Genomic DNA, 13,286 nt, shown 5'->3' with positions numbered 1-13,286 from the left:
GGTGTTCCCACATTGAGTTCTTAACAATAGAACATATAAATAAAAAGGCAGTGTTTTCATGTAAAATAAAAAGTACATAAATAAATACTAAAAAAAAAAGGAATTAATTCGTCTTTTTATTTTTTTTTATAAAAACATATTTAAAAAGGATCCTTTAATAAAAGCATCCAATGTCCTTTTAAAAAAAATCTCCCTCGAGCTTCTAACTCTCACTGAGCACCAGCGTCTCTGAAACACCGTCTTTTACTTGAAGGCTTCGGGGATGTGTCCCAGCTGTGACTGCATACTGGTGGGAGGGCTGGAGATGCCCTCAGACCAGTCGGACACGTTGGAGTGAGGGGACGAGCTGGACCACTGGTCCGGCGACTCCGGAGACGGCGTTAGGAAAGGGTGGTCGGGCACCTGGAGCTGGTGGCTGGGGGTGTTGTCCAAGGGGGAGGAATAACTGTGCTGGGAAGGTGGAGTTAGAAACTGCGTGGTGGTCATGGGCTGGGCGAGGGAGGATGGCAGAGACGTGGGCAGCATCTGGGAATCTTGCGGCAGGATCGTGTGGACCGCCATGGTACTGCTGCTCACCGGTCTGTGTAACTTTCAAGATCGTGGTTTCAGAGTTTAACAGCATAAATATGTTACTTCTGTCAACCCAGCTGGCAGGCTGCTAAATTTGAAAGCCTTTGTGTATGCTTGTTCATGTGTACGGATGGGGATGGTGCATGCCTTTGGATAGGGAGTTTTTGTATACCAGAACTGCAGAAGCTTTAAGGGGTAACTTCTTAGGGGGAGGAAGAATGTTATATTAAAGCTATGCAATAAAGTGCACCAGAGTGCGTTTGCAGGGCATGAGCCGCTGAAGTGCTTAGCTGAGAGCTGCACCTCTCACTTTCACAGGTCTGATCTGAAGCATGTTTGTGGAAATGTTTCCCCTGTTTGAATATATACATACTGTGCGGTTATGTAGAAATTACAGAAATATTATATCAAAATTAAAAAAAATGTTCATTGTCCACACATATTTCTAGGAGGGAGCAGAGACGTGGAGCGCTGCTGTCCCTTCTGGGACTGTTGGGATTCTGGACGCCAGCCGGGTGCTGGGCATGGCCTGGTAGCTCATCATCTGCGACAAGCTTGTGGTGGGCAAGCCGTTGTGCAGGGAGGTCATCATGCCATGTTGAAGGTTTTGCGTCTGCTGATGCGCCCCTGGTTGCATGTTGCCTCTCATGGGGTTGTACTGATTCTGGACCATGCCGTTCTGCAGCCTGGTGAGCCAGTCGCACTGCCCGTTCAGACCGGCCGCTCCGCCGACAGAGAAATTCATCGGGGCATTGCTCATCACTGTGCTGGGGCTGGAGACGGGGAGGTGAGAGAGACGCGGCGGCACCGAATCGAAGGCCATCCTGCTGGAGTTTCCCATGGCCATATCCTGCTTCCCCGCCATGTTGAGGTGGTTGATGCTCATGTGGGCATCGGGCATGCCCGGCAGATGATTCAGAGGCATGGAAGGGGACTGCTGAAACGGAGAGGTCATCAGCGGAGGAGAGGCGACATCTGACAGGTACCCATGGGGCGACTCCAGGGAGTCCACTGGAGACAACACGCTGGAGTTGTCAAGCAGACATCCTTTTCCATCTTGTGATTTTTTCCTCCGGGCTTTGAGGTCTTTGGCGTCCTTGCCGTTGCAGCTCAGGCCCTTGGTACTCGGCTTCCTGGCCTTCTTGCCCTGGACGGCAGGTTTGAGGTTGCCGATGTAGCTGTTGGGAGAGCAGAGCGGTGGGGACAGCGTGGGTGCCCCCAGCGGGCCGTTGTGCAGCGGTGGGCTCCGCACCAGGTTGTACTCGTCCAGCAGCCTCACGATGTCGTGGTGCATGCGCTCCTGGGCGATGTCCCGCGGGAGCCGGTCCATGTGGTCCGTGATGTCGCGGTTGGCAAAATGGTCCAGCAGGACTTTGGCAGTTTCATAGCTCCCTTCTCTGGCTGCGAGGAACAGTGGGGTCTCCTCCTGAAAACCCAGCAAAGATGGTTAGGTTTAAGTTCCCAGATTCTCCTGGCTAACACTATCCTGAGCTCCACACCCAACACCATGCCATTGGGTGGCAGAGAGGGTGACTGTCTCTCCTCTGGTGAGGTTTGGCTGCTGCTTTTTCCTACCCTGCTGAGCCATGTCCTTATACCGGTATCAAACTAGGAAACCTGTGAGTGACCCAGAACATTGGGAGGAGATGGTCACACGAACACTGTATCCCACTGCTCACCAAGCACTGCACGGCCCCTCAACATCACCCGTAGGACCAAATCCCACAATGCTGCTTTGAGCTAAATCCAACTACTTCATTCACAGCAGAACAATCAAATCAGAGTCTCAGTGCCAGACAGTGTTGTATTTTAGGCAAAAATTACCCTTTAACAGACTCCCCAAATAGTTCTTTCCTTGCCTGTGCCAGCCCAGGAGACCCCTACCTTATTGTTCTGCATATCCTTATTGGCACCATTCTTCAGGAGGACTACCGCAGCTTCAACGTTATTCACAGCAGCTGCCCAGTGCAGTGCCGATTTGCCTACAGAGGAAGACCACAAAATACAACACGCGTTAGTGAGAGGTAAGAGTAACAGCAAGCAGCCCTTTCCTTCCACCTCCGAGTGAGCCTGTGTTTTAGTTGCCTGCAGTACCTAGATCATCCACGGCATTGACGTCTGCGTGGCAGTTGATGAGATCGTCCAGCATGCCCTCCACAGCCAAGCGAGCGGCCAAGATCAGAGGAGTGGTCCCGTCATGCATTCGGGCGTCGAGATCGGTCGCCCTGTTCCTAATCAGGATCTGCCACAACGAGGGCCAAAGCACAGGAAACACAAACGTTAGGAGGGACGGACAGCGGACCCACCAGTTACCCCGGTCTCGGGACCTGCAAACCCCTTTCCGGAGGTTGGTCCCTCCAGTCCCCACTCCCAGTTTGGGGATGCACGCCTGAGGGCAGCCATGGGGTTGCTGCTTTGCTGTGCCCTGCCCTGAGTCAACACGGGCTTCAGTTTGCAAGCCTCTCGCCCCGCACCTTGCCGGGGCAAGCTGGAGACCCTGCGATACGCTCGGTTGCGTGACTGACTCGACACATCGCACCAGTACTTTCCCTAGAAAACCCCGAGACCGGCGGCGAAAGGATGAATTACCTGGAAGACTCCTTGGGCATCGGCAGAGACGGCGGCGTGGAGGGGTGTCCTGCCCATGTTATCCTGGATGTTTGCATCGGCACTGGCTTCCAGCAGGCGCTTGGCAGCGTCCGAGCGGGAGTACCTGGCAGCCAGGTGAAGCGCCGTCTCGCCGGTGCGGTCAGTCTGGTTGTGTAAGCTGGCGCCTTGGTAAATGAAATCCGAGATGACGGCGGGAGCATCGTCTTCCTCTTCGCTATTGCCGGTCTCCAGCCCTCCTCCGCTGCACGAGGCGATCATGAGTGGGGTGAAGCCGTCTGAAAAGCACAGGGGAACTCGGTGAAAAAAGGCTTTTTACCCTTCTGTAATGCAGGCGGCTCAGCGAGATGCTCTGTCTGCGATAGATGCTTATTCTCGTGGGTGCATCATGACTGAGTTCCTGGCTGGTTCTGAACATCAAACACGAATATCCTTCCTCTGATATGGATCTGAAATTCCTTAGTGGTATCTCACCACTCACTGTTTTTCCTATTTCATCTGCTAGCTTGCACACTAACGTGTAAGGTGCAATTTATAAGGAAGGTTGCTCTCAGCAAACTTGAGTACGGTACAGCTCAGCCTTAAATATTTTTATTATTTCAGAGGACAATTTCGCAGATGTGGGGAAGACCAAATATTTGTGATAATGTGAAAGCATAATAAATATTATTATAGTTAAAAAACTGAAAAGAAGAATGTGAAATGTGCAGTTTGGTGGGAGGAGAGGAATCTAGGAGCGGCAGAGATAAACTGGATGATTTAACAGGTACTTCTTCTGTATTCTCTCATTTCCACCTCAGTGATTAAACAAAAGAGATCTCATGGAAAGCAAAATGGGACAGGGTCTATCTCTAAATCACGCACAACAGAACGGCTAGCAGCGACTCCGTGTTAGAAATGGAGACAGGTCGGGCTGTCTGGGTTTGCTCATCTGCGAGGGGGAAGGGAGGATTTCAGACGAGCTGATGAGCAGCACAGAAGTGAAAGGAGTCCACCTTACCGGGACCTCTGACGTTGACATCCATACAGTCTGCATCGATCTCCCCCTGCGGCGGAGTAGGTGCCATGGAGGATATGCGCAGGTCGGCGGCATCCAGGTGCTGCTGAGTCCACTGCCTGTGATCCGTCTGATCGTCCGTGTCGGGCAGCATCGCCTGCTCCTCGAACTGAGGAACGACAGTGGGAAATGAGCTCCGAGCAAAGCGCACAACTCGGGGTGGGAGGAGGGGGCTGAGCTCTAGCGTGGGAAGCTCTGCAAGTCTCAAAGGTGCGTTTGTCACACGCGGGTTTGCAAAGGAGCCAGCAGCAGCGATGCGCGGCGCAGACTGGGCCCCCGAGGGTCCCTCCGCTCTGCTGCTTTCCGCAGCGCTCTGCTCCGTCCATGACAAAACCCGGTGAGTGACTACTTGCAGCGCAGCAAGGGAATGTGGCAGTGAGCTTACCCTGAACTTCTTGGTGTCCAAGGTCTCCTCATCACCCCACTCATTTTGGTTGTCATCCATCAGCGTGCCGTCTGAAGCATTTTTGAGGGGTCTTTAAAAATAAAACCATTCAAAAAATTAGCTCCTCTGCAGGAACCAGTCTGTGACGGACCGTGTTTATCTACACGTGAAAACTGAAAGAAGAATCACCAAGGCAATCTCCCCTCCGCTTGCCTTTCATTTTTTACCAAGTACAAACGTACTGCGAAGCATTTAAAAACCTCCTCCAGGTGGGAACACAGTTTTCCCCATGCAGAACTTAAAGAAACCTGATTTTTCTCCTCCCCGCTACGCCAATACGATGCACTAGAGAACGAAACTCCGACGGGTTCTTTCAGAAGAGCCCCGAGCAGCCCCGCTGCGCTGTGTTTAACGGGTTAGCAAGCAAATTACTCACTTCAGTCCAACAGAATCCTCCCCAAGTGGTTCTCGTCGCTTCTTCTTGCTCGACTCCGTCACTTTGAAGCCTTCTGGGAACCAAAGCTGCCCATGCTCCCTGCGCCGCTTACGAGACACCAGTACTCCCACTCCAATGAAAGCAAGCAAGACCAGCGCAGCCACCACCACGTACATAGGATACAGCTGGGAGTTCTTCGCGGGCTCAGCTGTTTCACCTACAAAACAGTGGGGCACAAAGAGATGCTGAGACATTAAGCTGCATAGCAAACCAGTGACAGAGTGGAAATGAAGGAAAATTAGTTAATAGAGGTACCTAAGTCTGATCTAAATCAGCCCCCCCAAAATAAGGTCATTTTATACGCTATTAATCAGAATTGCAAACTATCGGCAAATTCTCGGCTGCACAAGCCAGCCTGCATCAGGAGACAGCTTCACTTTTTTCTCCTTTAAGGAAAAGGATTAGCAAACTTCAAATCATTGCGCTTGCATTGAGCTGTTAAGACAAAAGGATTTAGGGGGGATTTTCAAGATACAAACTTCAACTCCTTGCATGTCACTGATTGATCGGAGCTGGTTGGGTTTTCTTTTTCTTGTCTTTTTTTTTTTTTTTATAACTTTTATAGTGATAATGATTTCGAAATAAACCTGGAATAAGCAAAAATAATAAACTGGTTTTGCAATTTCTTTAAGAGCAGACTTAAGAGGAAAAAACAAAAAGATATAAGGTTATTAAAACCAGACTGTGCTCAAATGAAGCGAGCTTATGGGTAACTAAACATGGATAAGGCCGGAAAGTTTTAGCTGTCTCTCCTCCCCAGCCAACCAGCCGTACTTACTTTTAACGGCTTCTATTTTGTAGGGTATGTTCAGGTTGCCGAGGGAGGCCAAGGCACCCAGGAACGCTGCCACATCGGTTGCGCTCTGGAAGCACTGGGAAGATGACTGGATGCACTGGCGGTTATCAATTTCCAAGTAGACGATGGATCTGTGCGAGAGAAGAGTCAATGAGAACCACGGAGCAATGACCACACTGAGAAGACAGACGAGCCCCGTCTCCCTCCCCTCCTTAACCCCCCATCGGTGCGAATCAGAAGGTGGGAACCCATCTCCTTGCTCCCCGGTGGCCCGAGCCCTGCAACTCACGCTCACGGTCTATGGGATTTGCCTCAATGAATGCTGTGAGATCTCACTCCTTATCTACAGGAATGGACGGGAGCCTCTGCTTCACAACGTTTTAAAATTACCCAGACACTCCAGTATCTTGAATCATGCTGTTTGGGAGCCTTCAGATCTTTTCACATCAGTTTCGCTGCTCTAACTCCTTTGCTCTCAGTGGCTTTTGATTGAGCCCACAGAGAGGGAGAAGGTTAGATCTATATGTTTATAGCAAAGATCTCCAAACACAGTTTGCAGTAATTGAGTTTTACAACAAAGCTCTAGAAAGCATTTCCCAGGGAGAAACTGAGGCTTAACTTAATGACTTCCTGAAGTCAGACAGTCGGTCAGGCCAACCTCTGCTTCCAGGTCCCACCCAGCCCAGCCCCGGCTCCCAACAATACACAGGACTCCTTCAATCGTGAGAGTCGGCGCAGCATTGTATCAGGGATTCCTGAGCGATCACTCGCTTTTCCCACATGAGAGCAAAATCCGGTTTCTATTCACACAGAAAGCAACATCTAAATACAATTATCTGGCCTACATCCTTCCCTTTATGGCGTGCTACTATTATCAACGCAGAAAACAAACGGTGCTCAGTCAAAAAGGAGCCCATCGGTCCCCCTTACCCTCTGATATCCATCTGATCGAGCTCTCTCTTCTGCCTTCGGCCAGCCCTGGAGTACAGGCTGCTCTTGACTTTGTTGATGACAGCACTAGGCATATCTGACCAGTCCTCTGTTGACCTCTTGATGTAATGCTTTTTCAGCTCCTCCTCATTGCCATAGTATGGAAAGATCATATACTCTCCCTTGGGGTTCTTCTTGAAGACCACGTTGGTGTGCAGCACGCGGCTCAGCTCCCGCAGGAAGTTGAAAGAGTTGTTCTTCAGGTTCTCGGGAGTGATGAGGACCACCACCACCAGCGTGCCGTCTGCAAGCTTCTCCGGCATGTTGTTTGCACAGTCCAGACCATCCCATTCGCACTCAAAATTATTGCAGCCCTGGTCACAGTGACCATCTGAGAAGTGATCCTTGCAGTACTGATCATACAGAGGACTGGGCAGAAGAAAAAGAAAGGCAGAAAAATGAATTAGACCAAGTATGGCGCATATTACCTATCCGCTGCGAAAATAAGCGGTGGTCCACAAGGACCTCTCTTTTGTATAAATATTCTTCATCCTGATAGACACTAAGCCAGTTTACATAGAAGGTAACTCTTCCATGCAGCGCTGTGAAGCATTCGCCTCTGCAGGTGAAAGATAGCAGCTGTTATAAATTATAAGTTGCAATTTAGATGCCAGGAAAAGGGACAAATTCCTGTGACTCAGAGAAGACAGAGGGACACAGAATAGTTACTCAGCCCAGAGTTCATCCAGGAATCTGGGATTAAGTTCCCGCTGTTGCCAAAGACAATGTTTGGTAAATGCTTGGATGTTAACATCATCATATTTTCTGGCTGCTCTTCCATCTGGGGTCTCCCTACACTGAAACTCACTGTGTTACTACTGTGAGTTGGAGAATTCACTTCTGTGGCCGTGATACAGGCAAGGACAGGGAAGCCGTCTGGAATGAGCCAAACCCAGAGAGCTTCCAAGTGTATACAAACTCAGTAAGGCCACAGGGAAGTGTGGCTGCTTGAGCTGCAGCCCCACAGGCAGCAGAACAGAAGGCAGAGAGCGAACAACAGGTCTGCACTTAGGAGCTTTAGCAGATGCAACCAGAAAATACCCCCAGATGATCGGCACAGAGGTGATGGCTTTAAAACAAGAGGCTCAATGAGCAAGCCACTTACTTGCACTGCCCTTCGTATTTCTGGCAGTCAAATCCATCGTACAGGCAGCCAGCGTTATTGCACTGAGAGTCGCACTTGCCATCGTTGAAGTACTTCCAGCACTGCAGCGACTGGGAGCAGTTCTTCCAGGGGTCGTTGAAATTGAGGGAGCAGTCGCCCCCGTCCCAGCCGCAGGCATGGTTGTTGCATTTCGCATCGCAGATCTTGTTGCCGGCATACCCCGCGCAAACCGCAATCTCGCACTTCTCCTCAATTTTGGGTGGGATGATATCCTGCCCGATCCCACCTTGGAAATCAAAGTCAAGGATGTGGCAGTTGAGGCCGTTGAAGTTGGCCGGGCAGTTGCACCGGTAGTAGGGGGAGGCATCGCTGAAGAACTCGCAGGTGCCCCCGTTGTAGCAGGGGTTGGATGTGCAGGGGCTGCTGGCCGGGTACTGGCACTCGGGACCCGTGAAGGCCGGCGTGCACATGCACTTGGAGCTCTTGTGGATGGAGATACAGGTGCCACCATTCAGGCAGTGGAGGTTCCCACAGGTGCGGGAGTCGTTCTCGCAGGTGGCACCCACGAAGCCCTGGGGAGGTGACAGCAAAGAGGGAGTCAGAATCACTGCTGCTGTCCTGTGAGGAGCCTGACACACGTGTGTGCTCTGGGAAACTCAGCACAAAGCCAGTGAATCAGAGCGATGTACCTAGGGCATGGCTCTGGCACGTCCTCTGAAACTAGTGATAGAATCATGGACTCATAGCATTGCTGAGGTTGGAAGGGACCTTTAAGATCACCAAGTCCAACCATCAACCTAACCTGACAAAACCACTTCTAAACCATGTCCCCAAGTACCACCTCTACCCTTTTTTTAAACACCTCCAGGGATGGGAAAGAATAATCTAGAACGTAAACCTCTTTACAGCAGCCCCTCAAAATGAAGGGAGCTCTTCTCCATAGCTGCCTGCTCCACCTTCACGTGGTGTAATGGCCAACCAGGGAAGGGTCTGTCCTACAGAGCTGTGCATCACACCCGCAGGGCTGAGCCACCTCCTTCTCCCTGACCCTACCCCAGTCTCCCTGCAAGTGAGGAGGGTATGTGTATACGGATACAGCTCCCTCCCGCGAGCAGCCACAGCAAAGCATCTTCCCCTCCATGCTTATCCCTGGTTGTCCGAGCCGGGGAAGCCTCAGGGGCTAAACTGGCCCCTCGACTGCCCCTCCGTGCGCGGGGCCGACCTGCAGGGCCCGTGCAACATCCCGTGCTCAGAGCTGGAGAGGAGCAGGAACCTACCGGGGGGCATTTGCAGATGAAGCCACGGCCGGTGTTGCTGGCAACCGCGCACGTTCCACCGTTCCTGCAGGGTTTGCCTTTACAGCCGTCCACCACGGTGTCGCAGCGACGGCCTGCCGAGGGAGAGGAGCGCGTGAGGAGAAGAGGAAGGGGTGCGAGATGCTCGGGGTGGCTGGGGGCTGCGGGGCCGGGTGCTGGGAGCAGGGGGGACGCAGCGCTCACCTGCGTAGCCAGGTCGGCACTCGCATTTGTAGTCATTGACCCGCTGCACGCAGTTCTGGGTGCCGCGGGCGTCGCAGGGGTTGGACAGGCACTCGTTGACGTCTCCCTCGCAGCGCTCCCCTACAAAGCCAGGGGGGCAGATGCAGCTGTAGCCACCTACCCGATCCGTGCACTTGCCATTGTTAAAGCACTTGGGCCCCAGGGTGACAGGATCAAAGAAAGGGCTGCAGTCATCCACATTGATCTCACAGTGCACCCCTAGAGAAACGGGGGAACAACCCACACAGCTCATCAAACAGTATCGGGGTGCCCGGTGGTCCCTTGTGTCAACCTTCCCTGCGAAGGGGCTGAGCCTGACCAACTCAATGGCAGTCTGAGCCGCCGCTCCGGCAGGAGGCACGCAGCACCGCGCAGCCTGCGCCCAAGGTTGCGTGGCCTTGATGGCTAAGCTCGCAAGCAAACACAAACCTCTACCCCTGCGTTTGCTGCCGCTAGCCCGAGCAGCTAATGAGCAGCTACCGAGGATATCCGCACTCAGCCCACTAATGCCCCAGCCTGGGGAATTAATTTACCTTGAGTTCCTCTGGGGCAGGAGCATTTGTAGGTATTGATGAGATCGATGCAGGTTCCTCCATTCTGGCATGGGTGGGACAAGCACTCATTGATCTCCTCGGAGCAGTTAACTCCATGATAACCAGCCACACACTACAAGGAGGGAAGAAGGGAACCATCAGGGAGGTTCCCTGAACCCCCACAGGGCTGCAGGAGCGCAGTCAGCACCCCGACCTTCAACTCGGGAGAGGGGCGCCGAGCCAGCCTGAAGCTGGGGCAGCTCCTTGGGCAGCAGAAAGGCAGTAACCGGTGCCTTTTCCCTGCGCATCTCTGCCCCCCACGGCACCCACCTCGCAGGAGTAACCTCCCAGGTAGTCTGTGCAGGTGGCCCCGTTCTGGCAGGGGTTGGGGGAGCACTCATCCACCTGCTCCTCGCAGTAGCTGCCGGTGTAGCCGGCCTGGCAGCGGCAGAAGTGAGTGTTGCCCGTGTCCACACAGAGCCCCGAATTTCTGCAGAGATGTGCTACATCGATACCTGCCAGGGAAGAGCAGAGTGAGATGCGGGGACCTCGGTGACACGCCTGCAACCGCAGGGCCGACGTCCTGGCCACCGCACATCCCACCGGGGATCGTAGCCAGGGCTGTAGCCTCGGGAGGGTGCGCGTTACAGCACTCCTCCAGATCGCTCTGGTTGTGCCAAAGATCCCCACCAAGAGAAGTGTGCATGTCCCCACTCACAGTCCAGCACGGGGGGCACCGGGGGACCCCACGCTGGCGCTGTGAGGCCATACACATGGCAGGGACTTACCTTGCTGCTTAGCAGCCACCTCGCAGGAGACACTGGGGACATCACAGTAGAGCCCTGTCCATCCGCTGTTGCACTCGCAGCGGTAGAGGTTGTTGGTCTGCCAGCACTTGCCTCCGTTTTTGCAGGGAGAGGAGTCGCACCAACGCACCAGGTTCTGGGGGGAACAGAGCGAGACGGGGGGTCAGGACCCAGCAGGGCTTCTGCAGGAGTGGAGACTGCAGTGACACCCCAATTCCCCACGGCCAGACTGCATGGCCGGGCACCGGGGTCAGTGGCCGACAGCCCACGGCTCCTCTACCTGGCAGTTGAGGCCGGTGTATCCCTGGGGACAAGTGCACTTGTACGTCCCGTAGCTGTCCTGACACGTGCCCCCGTTCAGGCATGGCTTGGAGTCGCACTCGTTAATGTCATGCTCGCAGTAGCTGCCCGTGAAGCCAGGTGGACAGACGCAGGTGAAGGTGTTGATGCCATCCACGCAGGTCCCACCGTTGAAGCAGGAGCTGGAAACACAGACATCACGTCCCGGTGAATCACCACCGGTCACGCTCCATGCCGAAGCCCCTCCAAACTAGCCCAGGGCTACGGGGCAGCGCAGGGACCTCAGCCCCTTGCTCCAGCCCCGACAAAGGCTGGGCCCGTGGCAGGAGACGTGCCGGGCTGTACCTCTCCGTGCAGTCAGGCGTGTTGTTCTCGCAGTGGATGCCGCTGAAGCCGGAGGGGCAGGTGCAGGTGTAGCTGTTGACGCAGTCGGTGCAGTTGGCGCCGTTCTTGCAGGGGTTGCTGGCGCACTCGTTGATGTCCTCCTCGCACTTGGGCCCACGGAAACCAGCCAGGCACTCGCAGAAGAACGTGCCGACGCCGTCGGAGCAGGAGCCACCATTGTGGCATGGATCTGGAGAGGAGGGACGTGCACGGGAAGATGCAATGGGTGCAGCCCTGCTGCAGCAGCCCCACAGCGCTGTCCCCGCACATGTCCCCTGGCCGCATGGAGGGACGGGACAGAGCCCATGGACCAGGCAGAGGCCGGGTCAGCCCCAACGGTGGACTGGGCACAAGGGACACGTTTGCTTACTGCCCGCACATCCCTCTGCCCCCCAGCCGCCCTCCTGCCAGCTCCCATCTGGCCTTGGACTGACGCAGCTCAACCGGGACGCGCTTGAGGTGGCCCAAAAGCCCGAGCAGGGTTTGCAGCGTGGCTCAGGCCAAAGCAGCGGCCGGGGCTTGCCCACGCGTGGGGAGGAGGATCCCAGCCCCAGGAGGGGCGATGGGGCTGAGAGCTCGGGGCCAGGCTGAGCGCGGTCTGCGGAGCGGCCCCTGCTCTTACTGGGCTTGCAGTCGTCGATGTCGGTGTCGCAGTTGCGGCCGGTGAAGCCGGTTCTGCAGGCGCAGCGGTAGCTCCCATTGGTGTTCTGGCACGTGGCCCCGTTGCGGCAGGGGCTCTTCACGCACTCGTTGATGTCGATCTCGCAGGTCTGACCTGCGGGACAGAGCGGGACAGAGGCCATGAGGGCTGGAGGTGCTGGCGAAAGCCCCCGGGGGTAACGATGACGTCTTGGGCACCGCTTGTGCCGGGGTGGGACCCCTCGCAAGCAAACGGCCCTCACCAAGGGGTGAGGGTGATGGCCGCATCCCGTCCACCTGGCTGAGCCGTGGGGCAGGTCAGGACCCCCCGAGGCCAGACACCGTGCAGAGCTGCTCCCGTCTGGCAGGGCACGCAGGCACCCACCTGCCCGCGGCTCCCCAGCCACGCTCCCTCCCCTCCATCCTTCGGTCCCTGAGCAGCCGAGGAGAGTGGGGTGTGCTGAACCCCGAGATGGGCCATGCCCCTACCTTGCCAACCAGAGGGGCAACTGCAGGAGAAGCTCTCGTAGTCTTCCGACTCCCGGCACTCGCCGCCGTTCTTGCAGGGGCTGCCAGCGCAGGGGGCCAGCACGTCCTCGCAGGTGGCTCCTGCACAGGCACAAGCACCCACTGACAACCCCTCCAAAATGACGGGTGGCCCAAGACCCCCCTAATCCCGTCCCCTGCCCTGGGCTGCTGCCAGCCCTGGGGAGGCTCTGGGCTTCCCCAGCGCCCCGGGACAGCCCAGCTGGGGCCTTCTGCTCCATCCTGGTCCCCCGTGACCCCGGGTCCCCTGCAAATCCTTTAAACCCTGGCAATCTGGGCTGATTGAAAGTGCTGCACACTTCCTTTGGCAGGGAAGCGCTGCTCAGGGTGTCTTTTCCCCCTTCCCCCCCTCCGTCCCTCTCAGCCGCTTTTCCTGTTTACGTCCAGTCGAGGGACACGTTCCCTCCGAACCCTTATCTTCCCTGTCAGCCAGTATCTCCCAAACTGGCCTTTGCTATTTTCCAGAGCCTTCCCCTCCCCGCCTGCCCCGTCCCCGTCGCCCCCAGGGGTTTCTATGGCCACTGACCAGGGCCG

The 13,286-nt window shown here is 55.1% G+C and overlaps 1 protein-coding gene across 1 annotated transcript in view; it reads right to left on the bottom strand.

Annotated features, from left to right (window-relative positions):
• Nucleotides 1-243: 243 nt before the first annotated feature.
• NOTCH1 (notch 1) overlaps nucleotides 244-13,286 on the bottom strand; it is a 42,120-nt gene continuing 29,077 nt past the window's right edge. The window contains 20 exon segments of the mRNA XM_009892331.1: nucleotides 244-756; nucleotides 1,061-1,996; nucleotides 2,455-2,552; nucleotides 2,665-2,812; nucleotides 3,160-3,455; nucleotides 4,178-4,343; nucleotides 4,620-4,710; nucleotides 5,056-5,272; nucleotides 5,894-6,042; nucleotides 6,842-7,270; nucleotides 8,007-8,578; nucleotides 9,284-9,396; nucleotides 9,506-9,763; nucleotides 10,078-10,210; nucleotides 10,408-10,592; nucleotides 10,866-11,019; nucleotides 11,164-11,365; nucleotides 11,529-11,757; nucleotides 12,190-12,342; nucleotides 12,696-12,815. Of these exon segments, the coding sequence (XP_009890633.1) occupies nucleotides 244-756; nucleotides 1,061-1,996; nucleotides 2,455-2,552; nucleotides 2,665-2,812; nucleotides 3,160-3,455; nucleotides 4,178-4,343; nucleotides 4,620-4,710; nucleotides 5,056-5,272; nucleotides 5,894-6,042; nucleotides 6,842-7,270; nucleotides 8,007-8,578; nucleotides 9,284-9,396; nucleotides 9,506-9,763; nucleotides 10,078-10,210; nucleotides 10,408-10,592; nucleotides 10,866-11,019; nucleotides 11,164-11,365; nucleotides 11,529-11,757; nucleotides 12,190-12,342; nucleotides 12,696-12,815 (5,162 nt within the window).

This window comes from Charadrius vociferus, unplaced genomic scaffold (assembly GCF_000708025.1).
Source record: "Charadrius vociferus isolate BGI_N301 unplaced genomic scaffold, ASM70802v2 scaffold549, whole genome shotgun sequence".
Lineage (NCBI taxonomy): Eukaryota > Metazoa > Chordata > Aves > Charadriiformes > Charadriidae > Charadrius > Charadrius vociferus.
This window is presented reverse-complemented; position numbering and strand designations above follow the sequence as displayed.